This window comes from Sparus aurata, chromosome 5, assembly GCF_900880675.1.
Source record: "Sparus aurata chromosome 5, fSpaAur1.1, whole genome shotgun sequence".
Lineage (NCBI taxonomy): Eukaryota > Metazoa > Chordata > Actinopteri > Spariformes > Sparidae > Sparus > Sparus aurata.
The window spans coordinates 6,923,826-6,950,061 of record NC_044191.1 but is presented as its reverse complement, the minus strand read 5'-3'; the positions used below and the strand labels follow the sequence as shown (position 1 = coordinate 6,950,061).

At 43.1% G+C, this 26,236-nt stretch overlaps 2 protein-coding genes across 4 annotated transcripts in view; both read left to right on the top strand.

The window, feature by feature from the left end:
• The window catches only part of adgrd1 (adhesion G protein-coupled receptor D1), a 69,823-nt gene extending 52,857 nt beyond the window's left edge, over positions 1-16,966 (top strand). For all 3 annotated transcript variants that reach the window (XM_030417510.1, XM_030417508.1, XM_030417511.1), the window contains 12 exons: positions 2,575-2,648; positions 3,219-3,342; positions 7,193-7,296; positions 8,193-8,304; positions 9,023-9,176; positions 13,117-13,183; positions 13,397-13,463; positions 14,196-14,287; positions 14,398-14,524; positions 14,618-14,659; positions 14,780-14,872; positions 14,951-16,966. In XM_030417510.1, coding sequence (XP_030273370.1) covers positions 2,575-2,648; positions 3,219-3,342; positions 7,193-7,296; positions 8,193-8,304; positions 9,023-9,176; positions 13,117-13,183; positions 13,397-13,463; positions 14,196-14,287; positions 14,398-14,524; positions 14,618-14,659; positions 14,780-14,872; positions 14,951-15,046 — 1,152 coding nt within the window. In that variant the 3' untranslated portion in view covers positions 15,047-16,966. The remainder of the gene's footprint in view (positions 1-2,574; positions 2,649-3,218; positions 3,343-7,192; positions 7,297-8,192; positions 8,305-9,022; positions 9,177-13,116; positions 13,184-13,396; positions 13,464-14,195; positions 14,288-14,397; positions 14,525-14,617; positions 14,660-14,779; positions 14,873-14,950) is intronic.
• Positions 16,967-21,817: 4,851 nt separating this feature from the next.
• LOC115581658 (uncharacterized) lies at positions 21,818-24,945 on the top strand. The gene is made up of 3 exons (XM_030416940.1): positions 21,818-22,907; positions 23,059-24,781; positions 24,816-24,945. Exons 1-3 carry the CDS (start codon positions 21,818-21,820, stop codon positions 24,841-24,843), a joined length of 2,841 nt encoding a protein of 946 aa, XP_030272800.1. The 3' UTR covers positions 24,844-24,945.
• The last annotated feature ends 1,291 nt before the right edge of the window (positions 24,946-26,236 follow it).

The window sequence follows — 26,236 nt, the reverse complement described above, 5'->3', positions numbered from 1 at the left end:
TATATCGTGATATTGATTTGAGGCCATATCGCCCAGCCCTAATATCAACACACACACAGTCCCCCCCAGCTTTTCGGAAGCTGGCAACATAAACATCCGTGTCTTCCTGTAATTTTAAAATAAAACCGAGGGACCGTCTCACTCGGTTGAAACGAAGAACGAGAGAGAGAAAAAAAAAACGATTTATAACGACGATTACGTGTTTGGACTGTGGATATTTTGTATATTCTTGTACAAAATAAATAAGAAATTAAATAAATAGATACTTAATTTAAAAAAAATAACCTAATGAAGCTACTGATACCAAAAATGTCATGATTAGTGTTGTAGTAAACCTGGGCAAGCTGAGACTGCAGAAGGGGAGGTGCTTAGGGACGCCGGCGTCCCCCGGGAGTTGAAAAGGAAGACAGTTACAAAATCAGCCTACTATCACCTTAAGAATATATCCAGGATAAGAGGGCTTATGTCTCGGCAGGATTTGGAGAAACTTGTTCACGCATTTATTTTCAGCAGACTCGACTATATATTTGGAACAAACTCCCTGAAAATTGCAGGTCTGCTCCAACACTCACCTCTTTTAAATCAAGACTTAAAACATTTCTTTTTGCCACTGCTTTTAACTGAAGCAATTCAAGTCTTTGAACTGCATTATGACTCTGACTCTACAGTCTTGTTTCTTTTAAAGCTTTTCTATTTTAGCCTACTTGTTTTGATGTTTGTTTCTTAATGTTTTTACTGGTCTTAAAATGCTATATTACATTTTTTTATGCAATTTTTAATGTCTTTTAAATGAATTTTTTATGTCTTTTAATGTAATTTGTGTGTGCCTGTAAAGCACTTTGAGTTGCCTTGTGTCTGAATTGTGATATACAAATAAACTTGCCTTGCCTTGCCTTACTTGAGACTTGCACATATGTGACTTGGTCCCATCCCTGCAATCTCCATGTAAACAGATAAGTGCAGGGAGGCGCCGCGCTGCAGCAGTGATGGAGTGGAGATGTGTGGAGTCACACGTGCGAGTGATCGGCAGCATCATGACACAAGCAGTCACTGTGGCCAGCCTGTTTGACGATGTATTTTAGCTTGTGTCTGATGCATATTGTGGTGCGATAATGATGGCTCTTTTGCCGTGAGCCAGAGTTTACATTGGATGCTTAATGTGAATAATTAGTCTTCCTTCGTTGCACAGGAACATGAAAGGCTCAGCGATTGTCGGGAACAAATATGACACTATAAAGCGGGCCTTACAGTGTGCCAATTACAGTTTGTCTCTCTTCCATCTGCTTTCATTTACACCCAACAAGAAATGTGAGTTCTTAGCCCACGAGGGAGCAGTAAACTCACCCACAGGGTTACTTACAGCTCCTCAAAGCTGGCGGCAGGCTCGTGATGACGGGCTGCATTTACAGTGCTCTGGTGGTTCTTGGAGCCGATGTGCTGCCTGCTCTAATGGGCAACATGGATATCTATCCATCGCATTTATCTCCAGGGTCACAATACATGATGACTAAAGCGCTGCATGTGCGAAACAGACAGAATGAGAGCAACATTTTAGTTACACAATGAAGTCTGAATTGAATGAAGTCGTATTGTGCTTTGTAATATGAATCACAGAGCCTTTGGGCCAGGAAACAGACAGCCTGACTGTCAGCTTCGCTCTCACTCTCACTTTTTCCAGATGGAAACGGTGCAGACGGAGTCCATCTAATCATACACTTATTCCATCTAAGAGCGGAGGCTCGGGGAAGGAGAAGAGGTGTGCAGTGTCTTAGTATACACCCAAGCAGCCAATGGAATTGTTGTTTTCTTCAGATGACAGATTGAGGAGGGGAGTGGACTGACCTGAAACTAGGGCCAAGCCCCAATTACTGCACTCTTGCTCCGTAGTCATTAGTTCACTGTCTCTCGGGAGTCCAGATCTCATATGAAGGAATGACATGGAAAAAGTGAGCTATAATCGAATAAGATCCTTGAAGACAGTAGGGATTTTCTCTTGGTGTAATAATCACCTTTGCTGAGTGTCGATCTACGTCTTATCTGTCCTCTGGTATGATCTCAAAGCACTTTAGCTCAAGTCTGCTTTCTAGATATTTAAACACCCTTTTGGATCAGAAGCAAAATTAATAAAGTGGTTTACTCCACTGTAAATACAAACAGTGGTTTTTGTTTTTTTAGTCTTTTCTAGTCTTTTATTCTTGGCAATGGAGGTAGCAAGTGACTGAAAAAAATAATCGTAATTATACATCACAAACTCCATGCATGTGAGTTTAATGACAATCTTTTGCTAGGCTGTTCCATTAGAATATCTAATATATATAGATGTGATGCCTCTGATGAGAATATGGATGGAAATAAAGCCAGAGAGCTTTGAGGAAGGAATGCTGCTAATGTGTGTCTAAAATAATTCAAGTTGTCTTTTTGATTAAAGCAAATATTCCCCAAATTATTTTTTTCTGAGAACAAAGCTTACAATTTTATGTGCTGGTACAGTCCCAATGCAAATGGTTCTCTATATATCGCTTTCTTTCCCCTCACAATTTAAGATCTCAGGTTTATGTCACTTTTCTTTTTCAGACTAAAGATCAGCAGGCACAAGTACTGAATCAAAGCAACAAAGTCTTCCTCTACTGTGCCTTCTTGGATTACAGGTGGGTTTGTGTTTATGAATTATATGCAGCATGTCTTAATTATTCATTCAAGATGCGGAGCCAAAGAGATTTTATCTTGATTGTTGCATGTTCTTTTGCTCGAGTCTTAAAGGTTTTAAATCATAAGAAATTACCAGTGATTTGGAAAAGGTGCGTTTCCCTTTTCTCATTCAAATCAAAAACATCCAGTGTTGCATGTGTTGCTGTTTTGGTTTTATGTCTCTTGCAACAGCCCCGGTGATCTAACAAATGGAGCCAAAACACAATTTAGAAAGTGTAAATCATTTCTAAAGGGAGTGTGTTTTAGTTGAATTCAAAGGCTTCCTCTCCTTACTCCCCTCTGCCTTGAGGCTAAAGTAAATTATTGGATTAACCTGTCAGATTGCCCTGGTACATGGAGCTAAGAAATCTCTTTGTGTGCCTCCCACGACGGATCATGTTGAGGGATCCTGCCAGCAGTACTCCAATAAAAACATTTTCTAATTCTATGGGTTTTTGTTTTTTTTCATCTTTATATTAATACATCTCTTGAGTCTCTCTGTGAATAATAATAATTGTCATCTTTTTCAGTTCAAATGAGGGTATATGGTCCAATGAAGGTTGTGTACGCTCAGATGGGAACATGACGTACTCTGTGTGTTTGTGCAACCATCTCACCAACTTTGCCATACTTATGCAAGTGGTGCCCATAAAGGTATGTTCTGGCTACACTTTAAAGCAGCCACGTCAGGAAAGTTGTAGTTTAAATATAAGACTATGAAAATATGTCATGATAAGGACACACAAGGTCTGATATAAGGTCCCATGATGTCCACCGGAAAGGCAGGACTTCGGCTCTCTGTTCTTTTTGTTGGAGCTATCTCTGGCTGTTGCTAGGACAAGTTAAAATATCTTCTAGGAAGAAGGCCTGTTGATGATTTTCAACTCTGTGCTTTTCTGTTACTAGGTCATTTTTAAAATCAGTAAACCTCACACTACTTTTCAGAAGAAGGTTTATCACCAGCGGTATTCCAAAGCGTGTCCCTCTCTCTGACTCTGTCACCAACTAAGTAGATTTTTAGGAACATAATTGGACAGGGAACCATGGTTTACCACACAGTAACCCATCAACCAGAAGCCCCAACTGCAGCCTCTGGACAGTTTATCATTCCACCCCTAAGGTCAACTGTAAGCAGACCCACACAGTCACAATGTCAGTTTCATTGGCGGTTTTATACTTGAGGCAATTCAGACAACTATGATTAAGTGTGGTTCTTTTTGGGTCGCTGCACAGGTCACTGGTCCATTACTTAAAGGACCACAGGCTGCACTTTAAACCATTCCTTCAACTGTCCCTCTGAAAAATCTCAACCATTTCCTTCTCTGAACACTGTACTGCCTGCTATTTAGGGTCTGGGCAGCTAAGCTGCCAGGACACTATTGTATTCCCAGGAATTCTTTCTTCTTTCTTCCGAGGAAGTCATACTTCCCAAGGGCGAGAACTCACCAAACTTTACAGAAATGTGCGGCCCCAAGCCAGATTTACAGGACATGTCAATATTCCTCCTGGGGGGGGGGCACAATAAGCGTTTAAATTTTAAAAACTTTAGAAACACTTAAAAAATCAACAGTACATGCTACAGTTTTGAAACTTTCACCAAACTGTAGCCCAATACTGCTGAAACTTTAGTCCACTCATTATTACAAATTATGAAGTCCATCACTCAGTTTTTTTCAAAACCTGTAAAACTTATAAAACCTATCTCCTCCCACAATTTTTGCTCAATTGTCACCAAACCTGCTAGAGAGCATCTTCAGACCGTCCTCCAAAAAACTTGTTTCTCGGATTTTTGATTTATCAAAAATTAAGCCTACAGTGCATCAAAATGTTTGACTGTAAACAGTACTGTAAACATATACTATCAAATTCTTGCTAAATACATTTTCAATCTTCCTGAAAAAAATTGGGAATATTTTGGAGTCATGGTGAGTCATGATGATGACGACAGATCAAAATGTCAGATGTCCTCAACATGAAACACAAGACAACTGTCCTGATGGTGGCATCATAGCAAGCCTCTAAATTAAATAAAAACAAATAGCTTGCACCGGACCATGGTGAAAGCTAACCAAATTTTGCACAAAGGTCGAGTCTCATTCCAGATTACCTCAGCTGTCAACCCAAGCCAATAGCCCTGATGGTGGCGCTACAGCGAGCATCTAAAGTTCAAAACATTGAAAATTCATAACAAATCAACCCGCTAGAACTTCACACTTTCATCAAACTGTAGCCCCAATACAAAAGAAACTTTTGTACATTTAAACCTATTAAAAATTATGAAGTCCATCACTCACTTCACTTTTTTTTAAACTGTAAAATTTATAAAAAACTTCTTCTCCCACAATTTTTGCCTACAGTGCATGAAAATGTTTGACTGTGAACACTACTGTAAACATATAACTGCAAATTAATAAATAAATCTTCAATGTTCATGAAAAAATGTAACATTTTAGAGTCATGGTAGATGATGTTTGACAAATATCAGAATTTTACCTAAAAAACTGAATTTTTGAGAACATTTTTAATTCTGCTCTCATGTGAATAATTGCAGTCAATGCAAGCAGCATTTTTAAACATCAGTTATTCACTTATGGAGCAAATCAATCATTGTTAAAAAAAAATTACCAACATCTCCATGCTGTCTAGATGTGTATTTTCAGATGTTTGTCTTGATAACTGAATTTTTTACAGTGGTTTCAAATCTGCCTGCACAACAGTGAATGGCTTACTCAATTTGTGAAGCCACTGTTATATTACCACTTGCCAATTAGCTCAGAGCGATAGATGACAGTCTTTGGTTCCAGAAGTTGTGAGTTCAAGCCTCAAGTGGTCCAAAATGAACATTGTTGTCAACTGTCTTATCTTCCTGTTTGTTGCTCAGACTTGCCTAAATTTGCCAAAAATAGCTCGGACCCGACCCATCGCTGCGCAGCAGCTATAATTTACATTTACATTTTCCCCATGAAGCGCTATTTGAATTCCAAACCTGTGTACTTTGTTATATAGGAATATATGCCATTGCATAGACTGGTCAGCATCCACAATGGCTTCTTTAAATAAAAAATTGGAGCTAAGTGGGCCAGCGCTGTATTTAAGGAGCTGAAGTCTATTTGATGCTATACTTTCCCTTCGCCAGTCTCTAATTAGTGGGCTGCCTCATCCCTCAGCTGCGAGAGAACATCCCACTGATCCCTTTTTTTACTGGGAGGCTCAGACTCCTCTGCCCTCGTAATGACAAGGCACATGGGAAGACTGTTAATGGAGAATTAAACCCAAACCCTCAAAATAGCCTGAACTCCAAAACAACATCAGTGCCATGTGGATATGGAGAAACACAATTGTCGCTTATTGGACAATATGTACATTTATCCCCAAATCATAAAAAAACAGGGAATTGACTTTACTTTTACAGTGACTCAATACAAGAAAAAAAAAAACCCAAATGTAAATGTAAATTTAAATGAAGTAGACATACAGAAAAATGCAGCTTCAAAATAAGCAGAGAAAGAATGAATACAAGATGTTTTTGATTCTGATCAGTAAAAAAAATGTACCACAACAAGTAAAAGATTAACTTGATGAATTTCTTGAAATCAATCAATCCAACTTTATTTGTATAGCACTCCATACAGCAATGTCATCGGAACTGTGTTCTCACAATTAAAACAATACACACACACACACACACACACGTACAGCAAGTAATTAAAAACAAGAACTTATAAGCCAAGGAACTGGGAAAGAACTGTTTGGATCTAAACACATAAAACATTATCAATAAAATACAGGAATAAATCGCTGTCATTAATGAGGACTTGAGATTGTCTTTGTCTTATGTTAAGTGTGATGAGGAATAATTAGACAAATACACTTTGGTAAGATTCAGACTTCATCTGGAAACTTCTAGATTCATCCCAGTGGCTGTTTTTTATTTACAAAGGAGGATATAAACAGAAATTTAAACAAAGCTTGCAAAGTACTATTGCTGTAGCACTGTAAATTATTACCTATTGCAGTATAATTCAATATTCTCTACATTCTAGTTATATTGGAGTACCAGGTATATATCTAACATCTCTATTACTAATAGTATTTATTTGTCTATGTGTATTTAGTTGTAGAATATTCTAGTTTTAATGCAGTTATTTTGTATTTTTTAATTTCTTACTTACTCTTAATTATATGTATATTTTCTCTATTTATCTGTTCTCATATTCTTGCTCTACTGTGTCATTTCAATTCTAGAAGGAGCTACTGTAGTCTATCCAATTTCCTCCTCAGGGATCAATAAAGTATTTCTGATTTCTGATGACAATATGCCCATACTTTCAGAGTAGAACTATAATGAGAGTCAGTATTGTGTTCATCATCATACACTATTGGTTCCTGAGTGTCTGATACAGGCTAAATGTGGTACAATGTACTGACCCGCCATTAGGCTAGGTAATAATGATATCACATGTGGTCTTGTCCATTATTGATAACGTTGTTTCTCGCTGCACAGCTCACTACTGGCCACAGGGTGGCACTGTCAACCATTGGTTATGTTGGCTGCTCAGTATCCATCGTCTGTCTCGCCATCACTCTGGTCACTTTTGCTGTTCTATCGTAAGTATTATCAGTTCATTACATTAACAACCTTTGATAAAACATTGTTAACATTTCTCACTCATTGACAGCTAACATTTATTACATTATACACACATTACACATTCATATTTGCACTGTGTAATTATTGCCAGCAAATATATATATATATATATATATATAAATATCATATTTTAATAATGATACATATATATGCATGTATAGTAACCTTTTCATTTACACTGCACAACTATCCTGTGCAATTCCTGTTTGTATCCTTTTCAATCCATCGTCCATGTGCAATTATGTTAATAATATTAATTACATTTTATACTTTTTTAGTATATTACAATTATGGGTCCAGTTATTCTGTGCAGTTGCCTTCTTGGAAAATAACATATATGTGTATATATATATATATATATATATATATATATATATATATATATATATATATATATATGTATATATATATATATATATATATATATATATATATATATATATATATATATATATATATATATATATATATGTAAATATATATATTATATTTTCATCCTTTACATACAGATGTTACCATGTAGTTTTTAATAAATCTGCAAATAATCAAATTACCTGAAAACTGAAATTATCAAATAACTGTAAAAGCACAGTATTTGACTCCAAAATGTAGTGTAGTGGAAGTATATAGTAGCAGAAAGGGTTGGGGTTAAGTAATGCACAAGTCCTCCAAGAAGTACAGTACTTAATTAAATGTACATCATTACATTCCATGTAACTATGTACATTCTTTAAAGTCTGCATGATCGTAAATTAAATGCAAATATTATAATAATTTTATGTTTTAAATGTCACATGTTCTTGTGATCAAAGTACCATAAAGTACTGATGATATGTGATGTTGTCCTCTGCAGCTCAGTGAGCACCATCCGTAACCAACGCTACCACATCCATGCCAACCTCTCCTTTGCCATCCTGGTGGCTGAGATCTTACTGCTCATCAGCGCTCGCTTCGACCCAGGCACGGTGGGTACACAGTATAGATTATATTGTTCATGATAGTTAGGTGGGTATACATTATTATAATATGAGACTTTATATGGTCTTAGATTTTTGAATCTATTTTAATTTATTTATAAAACACATTCAGAACAACAACAGTTGGCCAAAGGCCTGAACAGTCCAAAATTGCAAAAAAACAACACAGTAAAACACAAAAAACAGGGAAGGCAACCCTCATACTGAATCAAAAGCTAAAGGGGAAAAATGTGTTTTGAAATGGAATTTAAAAACAGGCAGTGTAGAGGCCAGCCTAACATGTAGAGGCAACTCATTCCCCAGTTTGGGGGCTGCAACAGCAAAGGTGGGATCTCCGCTGTGTTTCAACCTTGATCTGTCGAAAACCAAAAAGCAACTGGTTCCCTTTTAAAGGCTGCATTATAGCGAAGTCATGGCATTTTCTGAACTTACCAGACTTATACTGCTTTACCCACTTAGTTATTATATCCCAATTATAGATTATTATTTATCAATAAAACTACAGGTAGTCATCCTTACAACATTGTTGCAATATCATTATCAAAGTATTTGATCAATAATGTGATATTTGATTTTTTTTTTTTGCCCAGTGTGAGTATCCTGATATAGTCTAAAAATACTGTAATATTATTTTACGGCCATATCACCCAGTAACAATTATTAATATGGTGAACATAATAAAAAAATCTGCTTTTGCCCGTCCCAGCTGCCTTGTAAGGTCATGGCCGTCCTGCTTCACTTCTTCTTTCTGAGCGCCTTCGCCTGGATGCTGGTGGAGGGCCTCCACCTCTATAGTATGGTGGTGAAGGTGTTCGGCTCAGAGGGCAGCAAACACTTCTACTACTATGGCATTGGCTGGGGTAGGTCTGCTCTGCAGTCTCTCATTATTGAACTTCAATGGAAAAAAACCTTATGGTCCTCAATTTCACCCAGCACCCTGCCTCCACCTCATACCAAGACAAAGTTGTTAACATGGTTGATATGTGGGACTTTACCTCATCTTCTGGCCAGATATTGTAAATAACAATTACCCTGTTAAATCAATCTGCTTTGAGTTACATTCCAGTATAACTATGGTGTCTCCTGCTCTCAGTAAACCAGAGTTTGATGGACAGATAAAAAGAATCTGGGACCTACATTATACTGTCTTTGACTGCTGTGAGGAATGCATAATCTCTCCTTCACATGCTGACCCCATTAGTGGAAAAATTATCCTTTTCTTTTTTATTACTTCCTCTCTTAGTATTTTTTCATTTTGTGTGGCCAACTGCAAATGATGTGCTGGAGACTTGTCTTACAGTTTTACATAAAAAGTTAAACATTTACATAATCAAGTGCTGCTGCTACTAGCTGTGATAAAGGTTGTTTAGTACTTTATCTTTCATTTCCTCCTTTAAAGTTAAAGTTCACTTGTATTGTAGTTATCGTTACGCTTAAGATTTCCAGGGAAATTAGCAATTCGCAGCACAGTAGATTAATAAAACTAACACTGGGTGTAGAAATGTGTGCAAAGACAGATGCTACAATGGGAGGAAAAAAGCATCACATGTTTAAGAGGGCCACAGGACCGTTTGCTATAATTAACTGAGGCACACTTTTGGACGACACTGTGGAGGTTAAAATACAGTATAAATTATGTTTTAATCACTGTTCGGCCTGAAGCTGTCATGTGTCTGTGGCCCTAGTAAAAGACAGAGGGTCTACTAGCGCTGATTCCAATCCTATTAAGATTTAAGAATATGAGTGTTGGTAACTTGTGTGAAAACTGTCAGCAACAAGGCTACATCAGTAACCACAGTCTATGTGATCAGCTCCACAGGGGCTACAGATTTCGTGGGTGTCAACTTTTATTTGTGTTATTTTGATTAAAGGTACCTTGTTGAGTTTATGACCACAGGTAGCACTGTGGAGGAGTGTTACCAAAGAGCGGGTTCCTATTTCATTCACACAATGACATACACAGATACAAACAAACAGCTGATGCAATACACATTCGTGCCTGTTTTTTTACGCAATAGTGCTGAGTTACAGTTGGTGGAGGAGGAAGACTTATAGCAAGCAAACATTGATGCAATGCAGGCATGATTTAAAATACTTACACCTGCCACAAGGACACACAACAAAACAGTCTCAATTTGATAATAATGTCTCTATATTTCTATACAGTTCTTATAGTTATTCCTAATTTATCAGGGTCAGATAATTCATAAAATTACAACTTTTTTTAATGGCAGAGTGCTGAGGATGAATTGATGAGTCTCCTAGCCTGGGGAAAGAAGCTCTGTAGACAGGTGGCACAGCACTAATACAAAGCCTATGTTGATTGAATATTGTCATATTACAGTTATTAATTAATAGCCAATAGTCAACTACAGGAGAAAGCTGGAATATAAACTGGAGAACACCAGGGACGTGTGGAGTGGCATGAGAGAGATAACCAGCTTCCAAAGGAAAGGTGGAGGAGCAGCTGAGGGAAATGAACAAGCAAACGAGTTCAACCAGTTTTTCATTAGGTTTGACTCCAGCTCCTCCACCCACAGCTGCCCCCCTGCTGAAGTCTAGTTTTAGCACACCTCAGACCCCTAGTGCGCCCATCACAGGACCCCCTACCATTTGCATATCAGCCCCATGTTGGGGTCGACGATGAATCACCTACTTGCTGCAGGAAGCGTATTCTTCCCTGGAAAGACTCAAAACTGCGTCATGTTCTTTGACTTCTCCAGCGCCTTCAACTCAATCCAGCTCAGGCTGCTGAAGGCCAAACTGGAGAACATGCAGGTGGATTCTCCCCTTGTCACATGGGTCGATGACTATCTGACGGGCAAACGGCAGTTTGTGAAATTACAGAACTGTACCGCACTGAGTCATGTCATCTGCAGAAATTCTCTAATGACATGTCCATTGTGGGGCATCTAGAGGGTGGGAGGGAGGATGAGTACTGGTACCTGGTTGACAATTTTGTTAAAGGGATAGTTCGGGTTTTTTGAAGTGGGGTCATATAAAGTACATATCTATAGTCAAGCTGTTTCCTACCGTAATCACCGATCAGCGCAGCCTCAGTTTGGAGAAGTAGAGAGCCGCTCCAGCCCAGACGCTCAGCTTTGTACTGCAGTGAACGGGGTCCAGAGAAAAAGCGAAATTAACCACCTAAAACAAGGCTCACCTTAAAAAATCTATAACAGTTCAGGTGTACGTTGTATAGGGAAAATTCACACCGCTTCACGTCGCTGTCAGACCGGCCTTTCTTTTGGCACTACATTTTCTCAACCGTAGAACCTCCGTATCCCTACACAGTTACGCTAATGCTGAGGGATACGGAGAGTTAAGTTTTGTTTTTATCGAAAGTAAACCTCTGGTCCAGCAGCTGGGCCTCGCGCTGTATTTCACCGCTCGCGGATCATCTGTTGCCCAGTAGGGTTAGGTAGTGCCAAAAGAAAGGCCGGTCTGACGGCGATGTAAAGCGGTGTGAATTTTCCCTATACAACGTACACTTGAACTGATATAGATTTTTTAAGGTGGGCCTTGTTTTAGGTGGTTAATTTCGCTGGACCCCGTTCACTGCAGTACAAAGCTGAGCGTCTGGCTGGAGCGGCTCTCTGCTTCTCCAAACTGAGGCTGCGCTGATCGGTGATTACGGTAGGGAACAGATCGACTATAGATATGTACTTTATATGACCCCACTTCAAAAAACGCGAACTATCCCTTTAAGTGGTCTGGGGAGAACCACCTGCAGCTGAACGTGAAAAGACAAATAAGATGGTGGTAGACCATCATGGTAGACGTTTGTTGCAAACGTTTCATGAGGAAGATTAATGCATTCAACACATTTGTCAGGCCTTGCACACAGTACGTATTTGTGTACAACTCTAGGGGGAAATTCCACTACTAAAGCACAATGTTATGACAATGTCTTGAATTATTACCTCCTCATGAGGCCCTGACCATTGGCTGTATAAAATATAAACAGAGCTACCTGGTCTGAAGCGGATGTGCCTCAAACCTGCAGTCTATATTGTAGCCTACAGGGGGCAACTCCCCTGGTTTCAAAGGAAGTCTGACTGTATGGAAGGCTTATGAGAATATTACCCTACTTCTCACTGGTTTCTTACCTCGGTAAACAGTTTCCTCATGAGTTTAGTCTTTAAGTCTTCTTTTATACAGCAGGATGTTTATTTTGTAAATTATTGTCACATTTAGAGTAAGATAAATGATAAAACAGGGTAAAACTTGTTGTGAACATGGTGACTGTCAAACAGGATAGCAATGTGTATGCTCCCCAGCTCCACTCTCTAGTTCGAATATGGTCACTTCTGGCTCCAAAAAAACAAGAACACTTGTTCCCGACATGTACAGTATATCAGCCCTGTGATCTAGTAATGATTGCATCTTTTGTTTATGTTACTTTGTACGGTGCTTTTCTCTGGCATCCACTGCATTTATTTTAGTTTGGAGAGTCAGTAGGAAATGAAGTCATGCAGCAAATCTCCTTGGCCTGAATCAGAATGCATTTTAACCACAAGGCCAGTAGAACAAAGTGGCGTGGTGCATACCCATAAATAAATGTGTGTTTGATATACAGTAATTACCCCAAATGGATCAATACAGCAAATATATTCAGGCTGCATATGTTATGCAGTCACTGTACTTTACTGATACTTAAACACAACAGGGTACAGGCACAGGGCAAAGAGATCACATTTTTACCCCATAAGATGTTAATTCCATCATAAGTACAGTGTGACATTTTTAGTTCATGTGTAACATGTGCCTTTTAGTTGTTTTTTTTTTGTTTATTATCAGGCTCTCCGTTGGTGATATGTGTGGTGTCCATGACATCAGCTCTGGACAGTTATGGTGAAGTGGACAAGTAAGTATGACACGTGGAATTCATTTAATTCCATCAAGAATGACATCACCTGCGGAAGAAATTGGAACTACCAACTGTGTTTATTGTTATTTAAAAACGTTTGGGTTTACAATCACCACATATGTCATTCCATATTTACATTACGGCATTGTGAAATTTTATTTGGAAAGGAACACAGAGTGATTTCTGTTTTTTCAACTCTTGTTTTCTAAGCTGTTGGCTGTCACTGAAGAACGGAGCCATTTGGGCATTTGTGGCACCAGCTCTGTTTGTCATTGTGGTGAGACATTTTTTACAGTTCCCATTTTGTTGCGTCATTTGATCTACAATTCAAAGGAAAAGATCTCCCAAAAATTTGAATACTGTTAAAATTCAGTCTTTATCCAATGGCGATTGAAAATCGGGTGCGGTTTCGTAACCCACGAAACATTTCAACACAACACAGTGTTGCAGCATTCCCCTATACAACAGAAGTAGCTGGGGACTTGTTTTAAAACAAACAAATCAACTGAAAAATAAACATAACATGGGTCTATATGACTCGTCAGGTTTAATCCAAGTCTGCAGAAGCCCAGACAGTCCAAATTGACTTGAAAAGACATTACAACTGTTTTTTAACCCAAATCTTGCTATAGCTGCTACAGTAAGCTTAAAGCGTTAGCTATCTGACGTGGATGCACGCACTTGGCCATATCCTTGGGGTGCAAAAATGTCTTATGAAACCAATATGGGATCTCAGAGTTTCCATAGGCTTTGATTACACTGGACAAGCTGTTAGGAACCATACTTCAATTGTTTAAGGGAATGCCGCAACGTTACTTTGCTGTGAAGCTCCGGAAATTTTGTGTGGACTATGAAACTTCACCCCATTTTTCATGGACTGGGGAGAAGAGATAATGATTGAATTTTCATTTATAGGTGAACTCGTCTTTCAATCTGTATTTATTGTAAACTTGTATTCTTGTAAAGTTTCACTGTATTTAATCTATTTAACATTCTTTCTGATTATCAGGTGAACATTGGCATTCTGATATCTGTGACCAGGATCATATCCAGAATCAGTGGAGAAAGTTACAAGGTTCACGGAGATGCCAATGCAGTCAGGTGAGTTTATTCGCTGTCATGATCAGATCAGTGCTCTTCTAATTATTCAATATCTTGCTCTTATTAAAAGCTAATAATATAAATATGATTGTCTCTTGGTTTTATTCAAGGCTGACTGCAAAGGCAGTGGCTGTGCTCCTGCCTATACTCGGCATTTCCTGGATCTTTGGAGTTCTAGCTGTCAACACTCACTCCCTGCCGTTCCTTTATATTTTTGCTGTATTCAACTCGTTACAAGTAAGTTCTCCAGTACAGGATCTTTACTTTTCGAAAATGCTCACAGCCATTTGTGAAAATCTTCTAAAGTTGACATTTTTTCTTTGTCGTCAGGGGTTCTTTGTCTTCTTGTTTCACTGTCTTCTCAACTCTGAGGTACGGTGCAAAATATGTCACACACATAATCAATGTCTTGATCTGCTTGGAGGTGATTTTCCCGATTTATGTTAATAAATCCTGACATCATTGTCTGTTATGGGTTACTTCTTTCTGCAGGTCAGAGCTGCTTTCAAACACAAAACCAAGGTGTGGTCTCTGACCAGCAGCTCCATCCGAAACATCAATGTGAAGCCATTCAACTCTGATATTGTGAGTGCTTGCTTAAACAAAAAAGAGCTTCACAACTCTTATCTGCCTGACTCTAACATTCTCCTTCCTATCTTCCAGATGAATGGAAATAAGGAGGGCGTGACTCCCACCAAGATGAACACATGGGACAAAAGCACCAACTCGGCCAATCGTATCGACCTCTCCGCAGTGTAGAGCTACAGATGGTCACTTCTATCTGTGGGAGACGAGCAGTCTGAGACACCCTAGTGCAGAATGACAAACACTGGCCAGAATATTAGTAATGGCTTAAACTGAACACTCTTCCACTCAAGTGAAAGTGATACCAAAGGAGGTGTGGCTTCACATTTAAAGACAAACAGACTATGAGGACTGTGCCTTAACTTAAACTAAAACATATGTTGTGTTCCAAAAACAAAAGCAGGGATTTCTGAGAAGGTCTGTGAAGTTAGTTGTTGTATCCCCACCTTCCTCCCCAAGTTTTACTGTGGGATCATTTGTGTTCTGTCACCTTACTTGCGTGAGTGTTTATTCGACCCCCCAAATAACAGATCGCTCGCAAGCAACGGCACACATCATCAGTAAACTACTTCAGATCAGAGCAGAAACTGATGTGATTCTGGGTGTTTATTCCTCCAAAAGGCTGGCTCAAAGCTGCTAAACAGCGGCTTTGCACCCAGCTCTGCCTGACCCGGCCCCACCTGTTCTAATTGAGAGACCCCTAGTGGCAGGAATTACATATTGTGCCTGTTACAAGTTCCACATTTTGCAATATATGATTATTTGCTTTCTTGCTGACAGTAAGATAAGAATATTGCTACAACTTAATTGTTTGTTCAGTAAATATGAAGCTTTCATAAGCAACTGGTTAGCATAGCTTAGCCTAAAAGCCTGAAAAAAAAAAACTTTTATTTACAAAAACAATGTGCACATTGTGATTTTATGGTTATGTGTTATCAGTTTCCTCCATTTTTCCTGGATCTAAGCTAACCTAAAGTAATCAGCTGCTGGTTGTAGCTTCACAGCAATCTTCTCATCTGACTTTCAGCAAGACGCAAAAAGCATTTATTTCCCTAAATGTCAGGACTTTCCTTTAAATTACGAGGATGATTTTTGGCATCTTACATAATAGAGTAGTAAAGCACATCAGTTTTAGTTTACTTGCAGAGAATATATCATGTTAACATTTGAGATGAATACTTTAAGAGTATGGTTGGATCCAAATTCACAAACATTGACAGAAAATCATGGAAAGTAGTACATTTAGCTTAAGTATGGCGTTAGATGTATGCCTTAAAACAATGATATAATTTCACCTGTTCGTAACATCATCTCCACAGAAAAAGGAATTGCTTATTTTATCTAGATGAACTTCTCAATGATTCACATGATTCGTACAGCTTTAACATAACTTTGGGGACAACACAACAATCAGCAGTGTAGCAGTGAATAAGACCCAATGTAATTCTGATAATGTATTTATTTATTTTGTGATTCTGAGTTGTGTACCATGTCTTCTGCAAAATGTCAAAGCTCAACAATCTGTCTTTTCTCGTGTTAAATTCTGTGTGAATCTGTGTGCTTTCTCTGTTGAAATAAACCGATTTGCAGCACCTCATATCTGAGTTGCTGCACCATGTTACACTTTTTGAGGAAAAAATCAAATCAAATCAATTTAATTTATATAGCCAAAAATCAGAATCGCATTGCCTCGATGGAATGAATACTGGTTGTGGTTTCGACACAGTTCTGTGAAGTTTTATGCTGTCTTTAGCTGTTTTTCTGTTGCTAATTTCTTTGAAATGTTCATACATTTTTATACACTAAAATGTTTTAATATGTTCTGAAATGGAGGGACTTATTGCTTTTTTTCTTAACATACTGTGAGAATGGAGGGAGATGACACATTTTAAAATGTCATTGATCTTACACTGTACCAGCATTAAGTTTCCTAAAACAGGATTTACTGTAAGTCACTCTGTGCTCACTTTTCATGTCTGATTTAAAGTTAAATATTTCAGTATTTCTATGCTTGTATGACCAAAAAATTACTGTTATCTTGTGGTACTATGGTTTGTGCCTCCAATTATCTATTATTATAAAATGTTTATGACAAAAAAATCTGTGATATCTTTTATTACATGAGTTTCAGCATTATTGGGCTTTGAAGAATATCAAGTTACTGAAACGGTAACTGATGTATAACTATTATTGTTATTATTGTGATTATTATAGCCTTTTTCATTGCTTTGTTGGATAGAGCTGCGTAGAGTGAGAGGAAACTGGGATGAGAGAGAGAGAGAGAGAGAGAGAGAGAGAGAGAGGTGGGTTGACAAACAGCAAAGGGCCACAGGTTGTACTGGACCCTGGGTTGCTGAGGCAATGAAACAGCCATTGCACTAAATCTAGCTAACAATCATTTAAATGGCACGTGCTTATGATGCTGTCGTTTCTGCGATGTTTAAACACTGGTGGATTACGAGACTATGGGCCATAAATGCCTTTTATGCACTGTTTGCATCCAGAGCAGTGTTGGGCACTTTACTTTAAAAAAGTAATTAGTTATAGTTACTAGTTACTTCTTCCAAAAAGTAACGTAATTAGTAACGGAATTACTCCACTATAAAAGTAACTAGTTACAAGGAAAAGTAACTATTGCGTTACTTTTAATTATTCCCCCTTTTGAGCTCGGTATTCATTTTAGCATACTCGGCTTCCATGTATTTAGAAAATGTCTATCTGCATGGCGGACCGGTGTGACAGTTTAACTGGCGTTTATTTTAACTGGCGAGGGTTCCAGATGTGCTGGAGGTGTGGTTTGAGAATCCCGTCTGGAGAGGGGTCCTCGGCCATGTCCGCTAACCGGGAAAAACATACCGATCGCCCTGCTCATCGATCCAAGTCATGTATATGTGTATTCGATTTGACGTGGCTTGAACACTTCTATTCCACACGGAGATGCCGAGGTCTGCGACCTGCAGATCACTGTTAGACGAGCGCTACAGAGCACACAGTGACAGTGTAGGTGACTGTGACGATGCCTGTCCGAAAAAACGCAACTGTCTATAAATCGTCCAAAAGTGCGTGTTGTCGGTTTCATATCTTTGTCGTGAATAACTGTACTCACAAACAACTCATGGGTGGAACAGTATGAGGCATTTGTTCACGCCGAGCGGCTCGAGAGCAGCGTGGAGACGCTGTTAGCTGTTGGCTGTGGGGTTGAGTGCGCAGCGTCCAGGTTAACTTGTGACACCTGTTACCATCGAGTATTTCTTTCATTCCGCGCTGCGTTCAAATGGTTACTGAATGAAAGCCACCATTCCCAGCCGCATACATAGTTATTAAGCCGAAGTCAAGTCGATGTGAAACCTGTATAATGTCATACAGCCTGCTCGTTAAAGAGTCTACAGAGTACGCTGACATCCAGCCCGAACTCAGCGTGACGTCAGTCAGCTGTGGCAAAGCGAGAGACGTCCAGATCAACCTGTGACACAAACACCTGTACCGACCGTCGACCGTGGTTCATAGGAAAGCCCAGACATGTATCTCACTCTTCTCAAGGTATAACGACGGATATCAGAAGGGAGAAGTTGACTCCCTCTCCACAGTGTGTATGTATGTGTGTGTGCATGTGCGCGTGCACGTCTTTTGTGCTACTGTGTTGAACAGTTTGTGAAGCATCCACGTTTTAGAATTTTGGCTGTGTTCCCCATTTGTCGTCATTTACAACCACCAAATCAACCCATGGGCACCACACCAGCCCTGTGTTACAGCAGAAAACAAATCCAACATCGTGGTGGACAATATTACATTCAAGATACAATGCCAGCCCTATGTCCTCTCACAGTACCAAGAGTGACCCACAGTTGTTACAAAAGGAAAGAGAACAGTAATGTCAGTAATGCAGGACTTTATTTTAGCGGCACAGCCTTCACAAAAGTAGTACCGCACAGTAGATCAACCCATGTGGTGTAACACTACATGCAGCATGTGGTTCACTCAATCTGAACGGGAAACACATGATTTTGGCAAACAGGTAAGCTATTTTGCGCCGCTGCAGCGGCTCCCTGCGCGCCTCTTTACATGAAAATGAATCTTTTTTTATCATCATCATCATCATCATCACTGTTTTAGGCCTACAGTGATTCTGATATTCTCCGACATAAAATGTTCAGCCTACACACAGAATTGTATCTGTTTTTATCAAGTTGTGATTAACTGAATGATCCTGAGTTAACAGCATTGGATTTTAAGCTCAAGCTCGGGGTTGATCGCTGTATGTGGTTGAGGATAAAAAAAAAAGGATTAATTTACTGGAGTGGACTAAAATAAAATGTAAATTGTCCTGTGTTTTTGGGGGTTTTTTTGGGTTGTTTTTTTCCCAGCCTGCCACTATGTGTTTTATTTATTTTCAAATGAGGCTACTTTTTATTTGGTATATTTTCACATTTTTATTGTAGGCTACCTCTTACAAAAATGGCTCTTTTGATAGTGAAGTTTGCTGACACCTGCCCTAACTTCTGGTGAGGAGTCAACTTCTCCCTTCTGATATCCGTCGTTATACCTTGAGAAGAGTGAGATACATGTCTGGGCTTTCCTATGAACCACGGTCGACGGTCGGTACAGGTGTGTGTGTCACAGGTTGATCTGGGCGTCTCTCGCTTTGCCACAGCTGACTGACGTCACGCTGAGTTCGGGCTGGATGTCAACGTACTCTGTAGACTCTTTAACGAGCAGGCTGTATGACATTATACAGGTTTCACATCGACTTGACTTCGGCTTAATAACTATGTATGCGACTGGGAATGGTGGCTTTCATTCAGTAACCATTTGAACGCAGCGCAGAATGAAAGAAATACTCGATGGTAACAGGTGTCACAAGTTAACCTGGACGCTGCGCACTCAACCCCACAGCCAACAGCTAACAGCGTCTCCACGCTGCTCTCGAGCCGCTCGGCGTGAACAAATGCCTCATACTGTTCCACCCATGAGTTGTTTGTGAGTACAGCTATTCACGACAAAAATATGAAACCGACAACACGCACTTTTGGACGATTTATAGACAGTTGCGTTTTTTCGGACAGGCATCGTCACAGTCACCTACACTGTCACTGTGTGCTCTGTAGCGCTCGTCTAACAGTGGTCTGCAGGTCGCAGACCTCGGCATCTCCGTGTGGAATAGAAGTGTTCAAGCCACGTCAAATCGAATACACATATACATGACTTGGATCGATGAGCAGGGCGATCGGTATGTTTTTCCCGGTTAGCGGACATGGCCGAGGACCCCTCTCCAGACGGGATTCTCAAACCACACCTCCAGCACATCTGGAACCCTCGCCAGTTAAAATAAACGCCAGTTAAACTGTCACACCGGCACCTCTTCTCCCCGATATTTTTGCCAGTGAGTGCCCTGAAGGAGTCTGAGTCAGCTGTTGATAACAGCAGCATGTTCTCAACGACGTACCTGCCTATCATTGCATTCAGTTCAGTCTGAGTCAAGTTTTTGTGAAGCTGGAGCAGAAAAATCCAGCTGTAGCTGCTCGGACAGCTCTGTGTCCTTCTTTGTTAGCGGAGCTCAAGTTAGCCACACCTAGCCTGCTGTCATCATCAACAGTGTCAACAACGGTGTTTTTGGCCACTAGTTTTGTAGAAGCGTGTGCCGTTGAGAGATGATTCATTAGATTAGAGTTGCTTACAACGGACGTAGACAAAAGAGATTAAAGTAGTGTCTATACTTAGAAAACGTGAATTTTCCCTCCGACCTCACCATTGCTGCAGCTCACCTCTGCTAGTTTGTGTGTACGAGGCTGCTGTGTGTGTGTGTGTGTGGTTTGTGTGTAAACTGAACACTGCCTCTGATTGGCTTACGAACTCTCACTGTACCTTAGAGAGCCAATCACCATCACTTATGCGGTTGTCCCGCTCCCTCCCTCGCCAAGCTAATAAACTAAAACAGCTTTGCAGAGGCCTGTACTGCGAAGGGGGCTCAACATAGCCAGGCTTTGTGCTCATGATGCAGCTCAACAAAGCCCCAAGTCCCCAAACAGAGTTAAACGGTACTGCGACGGTGGTTATCAACTTACTTTGTCAAGTCCGGATCTATTTCGACCTCACTCAGACCGTCACCACGGTCTTCACCTTGAATGATACCATCATCTCCCTATCCTCGAGACCATATAACAACAAAGTCATGTGACTGACCTTAAGGAGGCTTGACTCGCCGCCTACAAAAGCATCCAGGTGAGCACGCCTCTCCCTCTTTGCCTCACTCGCCTCATCCGAGACCGCAGGTAAGTAGCGTTTTTTTGGACTCCACAATTAGCAATCCGTCACTGCAGTGCAGGTGCCTTGCGCCCCTGAGGATTGTAGGTGGATTGTTTCCTTGGCGCATTTGATGAATTGAAAACATGACGGAGGTTACGCCACGTGAAGCAGAGCGTTTAACCTCTCTCTTTGTTTCAGGTGATTGTCATTAGAGACCCGCAGCTTGTGGTAAGTGGTTTCGTTTTCACAGCGTTTTCTCCTTCATAGGTGCGAATTATCAAGCAAATTAAGCGTGCTCAGAAGCCGCTTCCCCCTTTGTTTGTATTAGTGTTGATTTCCCCGTTTAACCCGCTGTCCGCAGTGGGTGGGAGCTTGTGTCCCCCCCCTCGTGCGTTCGCGCACAATGAGTGGGGCTGGTGAGCTTAAGTTGGTCGTGGGGTTGCTTTCTTCCCAACCGGCTTATTGGTAATTGAGTTAATAGGCAGCCCCCTTGCCTCTGTGCGCAGTAGGCTGCTCGTTTATTTTTCTCCCGTTTTTGGGTCTCTTTCTGTCAAACTTAAAGCTGCAGTAGCAGAATTTTTCATTCGCCCTAAATCCCTGCTTTTTGCAGTAGGTGGGTTGTTTTTCTTTCACTGGTTGTGTGCAGCCTGGTTTTTTGTTTCCCTTTGACCAGCTATTCGTAGCTGTTGGCTACATAGAGGAATGGCCTCTCATACCTGCCGCTTTTGCCTGGGTGTTATGGACCCCCGTGATGGCCATCGGGAGTGCCCCTCCTGTTTGGGCATTGCCCATGTGTTGGAGGATGTTGCCAACCCCTGTGCAGCGGCAGTCGAGCTGCCCAGGGAAGAACGGGCTTGCAGGGCCAAACGACTGGAACTGTCTGTTTGTGCAGGGGCTGCGCAACCTGACCCTTCCCAGTTCAGTGAGGAGGGCGTGCATGCTCCTAAGACACGCTCTCGGAAGCGCAAACATGAACGCACCCCTAACCGTAAGAGAAGGCGTGGCTCTGGTGAGAAGCAGGCGGTCCAGCCCCCTGATGACCCTGTGGATGCTCCGGGTGGCCAGGGTGCCCATGGAGACACCCAATTGCAAATCCTGGCTGCCATACGTGGTCTGTCAGAGAGATTGGGCAGAGTGGAGGCCCAGTGGCCCGCCATGACAGGCACGCCGGGGGAGGAGCACTTGAAGGAGCCCTCCCCTGATGAGTTGCCCTCTGGTCAGGGAGATGGAGGTGATACTCCGGACGTCATCTCCCTGTATGCACGGGACTCACCTTTTGGGAGCGGCGAACAGTCTGACATTGCTGGTTCAGACGAGCAGCTCAGGTCCTCTGCGGTTGAGGGGATGTCTAACCTCAGCCCAGCTGGCGGGGGCGAGTCTTCTGCCATCGACATAATTTCCAAAATTATGAGTGCGGCGAAGATTGTGGGACTCAACATCCCAGTTGTGGCACCTGCTCCGATGGACGGTGTGTGGGCTGGTATTTCCCACTCTCAGCACCCCATATCTGTTCCTGTGGCAGCAGATTATTTGCACATGCTCAGAAAATCTTGGAATGCCCCGAGTGGTGCACCTCAATTCAACGCTGGATGCCGGAGGCTGACGAAGGTCATGTACGCTCCTGACACCGGCATGGGGGACATGCCCCCGGTTGAGAGGGAGATGGCGGCCCTTACGTCTCTAGGCCCAGAACGGGTGACCGCTAACCCTCGCTGTCCTGTAAAGGAATGCGAAAAGACCGACCGCCTGGTGTGTCGTTCTTACAATGCTGCCACCCGGGCTGCCCGCTCCGGTAATGCGCTCGCCATTTTGTTGGCAGCCCTCAGGAGGACGGCTAACCCAGAGGATCAGGACACTATGAGCCTGATAGACTCCGCTCTTGTCACTCACTCCCAACTTACAAGGGATGTTGGTGTAGTGATGTCATCTGCCATGATGTCCAGGAGGCAGATTTGGTTGGCGCAGACATCCCTTCCAGAGAACATTAGGAAGGAGCTCACAAACATGCCAATTGTGCCTGCACGCGTTTTTCATCCTGATGCTCAGGGCGTGTTGGACAAAGCTGAACAGTCTCGCCGCACTAGAGATTGTGTGCGGCGCACCTTTAGCAGAACCACGGCTCCCAGGTATGGTTCTAGGGGTCCCCAGCATTCAAACCATCCCCCTGGCGCTCGCCAGGAGCCGTGGCGGCAGCATGCTGGTTTCCCGGCCTCTGGTAATACACAACCGCCGTCACGCCGGCAGCAGCGGTTTCAGCCCCGTCCTCCCAGTAAAGAGGGGTCCCACAGGAGACGCCCCCCCAGGGGTACGGGACGACAGGCTGGGGCCCCATAGGGGTGGGGGGTCGGCCGCCGCAGTTTCCTCCCAGCTTTGCCTGGACAGCTGGGAGGAAAGGGTTTTGGACCCCTGGGTGCTGGCTACAGTATCCACAGGGTACAGGATCCAGTTTCGGCGGCGACCCCCCCCTTTCTCCGGGGTCCGTATGACCACGGTCAGGGACCCAGTCCAGGAGAAAATTTTAGCAGGGGAAATTGCGACCCTTCTACAGAAGGATGCAATTATGAGGGTAGAGCCAAGCGAACAGCTCGCTGGCTTTTACTCTCTGTACTTCCTCGTGTCAAAAAAAGATGGAGGCCTACGCCCCATCTTGGACCTCAGACGCTTAAATGCTTTCATAAAGGTTTTGCCCTTCAAGATGCTGACCACGAGTCAGATCTTGGAGGCTGTGGAAAAGGGGGATTGGTTCACATCAGTGGATCTAAGGGACGCTTATTTCCACGTGCCCATCTGCCCAGACCACAGACCTTTTCTCCGCTTTGCCTTCCAGGGACGGGCCTACCAGTTCAAGGTCCTCCCATTTGGCCTTTCCCTCTCACCAAGGGTCTTTACCAGGGTGATTGGAGCAGCTCTGCGCCCTCTCCAGCTGTCGGGTATGAAAATCCTCCCGTATTTGGACGACTGGCTGATCTGTGCCCCATCCCACGACCAAGTTCTACGGGATACGGGTTTGGTTCTCTCCCACATCCAGTCCCTGGGGCTCAAAGTGAACTGGACGAAAACCAACCTGGAGCCAGGTCAGCAGGTGGTCTTTGTCGGGCTGCGCCTGGACTCTGTCGCAATGTCCGTGTCACTCACCTCTCAGAGGGTGGGGAACATCCTGGCCCTTCTGTCCCATTTTCGCCTCGGCAAGAGGCTGGAGTTGGTCCAGTTCCAGAGGCTGTTGGGCATGATCTCGGCTGCAGTGGCCGTTGTTCCTCTTGGTCTCCTCAGGGCTCGGCCTTTGCAGAGATGGTTCAATGCTCTCGGCCTCCACCCGAAATTACACAGACGTGCAAAGGTTCGGGTGACACACACGTTTCTCCGGGCTTTGCGCCCATGGAGGGACACGAGGCTCCTTCTCCAGGGTGTCCCCCTTGGGAATATTCCTTCGAGAAGGACGGTGGTAACCACAGATGCCTCCCTGACAGGGTGGGGAGCAGTGTGGGAACACAGGATGGTGCGTGGTGTCTGGGAACCCCCTTGGGGGGAGGAGCACATCAACGTCTTGGAACTGAGGGCAGTTTTCCTGGCGTTGAAGGCGCTCCTTCCTTCCATCCAGGGCAGGCATGTCCTGGTACGCACGGACAGTTCCTCCACGGTGTTCCATGTGAACCACCAGGGGGGCACCAGGTCACTGCGTTGCCTCCAGGTGGCGCAGACACTTCTGTTTTGGGCGGCTCAACATCTAGCTTCACTCAGGGCAGTCTACATTCCCGGCATTGCGAACCGGGCGGCAGACCTCCTGTCCAGGACGGGCCCTCTCCCAGGAGAGTGGAGGCTTCACCCAGAGGTGGTGGCCCTCCTGTGGGCTCAGTTTGGCATGGCCTGCGCCGACCTGTTCGCCTCTGCGGAGACAACACACTGCAGGATGTGGTTCTCCCTATTGGGCAGGGGGGGCCCTCTGGGTCTGGATGCTCTGTCTCACGAGTGGCCGGACGGGTTGTTGTACGCTTTTCCCCCACTCCCGTTGGTTTCCCAGGTGCTCCACAGGGTCACTATGGGCCGTTACAAGGTGCTGCTGATAGCCCCTCGGTGGCCGAGGAAGTACTGGTTCCCCAGGCTCCTTCGCCTTGTCCACGGTCAACCCTGGGCCCTACCGGGCAGGGTGGACCTCCTCTCACAGGCGGAGGGCCAGATCTGGCATCCCAGACCTGCTCTTCTGCAGCTCTGGGCATGGCCCCTCCTCAGTCCCGGCCTCAGGGATTAGATGAAGCTGTTCTGAGGACTATAGGACATGCCCGAGCTCCCTCCACCCGTGCCAATTATAGCCAGAAGTGGAGTGTTTTCCTGACATGGTGTCAACGCGCACAAGTTGACCCATCTACGTGCCCCATTGAACTGATCCTCCGTTTTCTCCAGTCTCTCTTGGACTCAGGGAGGGCCGCTAGCACCATTAAAGTATACACTGCTGCTATTTCTTTCTTTCATGAGGCAGTGGGTGGGGTTACCGTAGGCAGGCACCCTTTGGTGTCGCAGTTCGTTAAAGGGGCCTGTCGCCTGCGTCCAATCAGGTCCCCCAGAGCTCCATCGTGGGACCTCCCGTTGGTGCTGAGGTCCCTGACTCAACCCCCGTATGAGCCCCTTGATCAGTCCACCCTCAAGTTCCTGTCCCACAAAACAGCTTTCCTCTTGGCTATATGTTCAGCTAAACGAGTGGGCGAATTACACGCTCTGTCTGCGAGTGGGGATTGTTTGAGGTGGAAGGCAGATGACACTGGCGTGTCTCTTTGGCCGAACCCTGCATTTCTGCCTAAAGTCGTAAACCCTCAGACAGTGAATCAGGTTATTGAGGTCAGTGCTTTTCGACCTGACCCTAATTTGTGCCCTGTGCGGGCACTCAGCACTTACATTGCACGTACTCAATCTCTGAGGCGCTCGCATTCGCAGTTGTTTGTGTGTTTCCGTGCTGACAAGCTGGGCCTCCCCGTGTCGAAACAATGTCTGTCCCGCTGGGTTGCCAATACTATCTCTGAGGCGTACTCTATGCAGGGCCTCCCGGCCCCGGGAAACGTGGTGGCCCACTCCACCAGGAGTGTAGCCACCTCCTGGGCTGCTCTGCGGGGGGTCCCCTTTTCTGACATC

Bases quoted from the DNA above. Each gene is read 5' to 3' on its own strand.
- LOC115581658 (XM_030416940.1), top strand. From the start codon at position 21,818: ATGGCCTCTCATACCTGCCGCTTTTGCCTGGGTGTTATGGACCCCCGT. The intron at 22,908-23,058 runs GTAATGCGCTCG...CATGATGTCCAG, and splicing joins CACCCGGGCTGCCCGCTCCG to GAGGCAGATTTGGTTGGCGC. The intron at 24,782-24,815 runs CAGGTCACTGCG...GTGGCGCAGACA, and splicing joins GTGAACCACCAGGGGGGCAC to CTTCTGTTTTGGGCGGCTCA.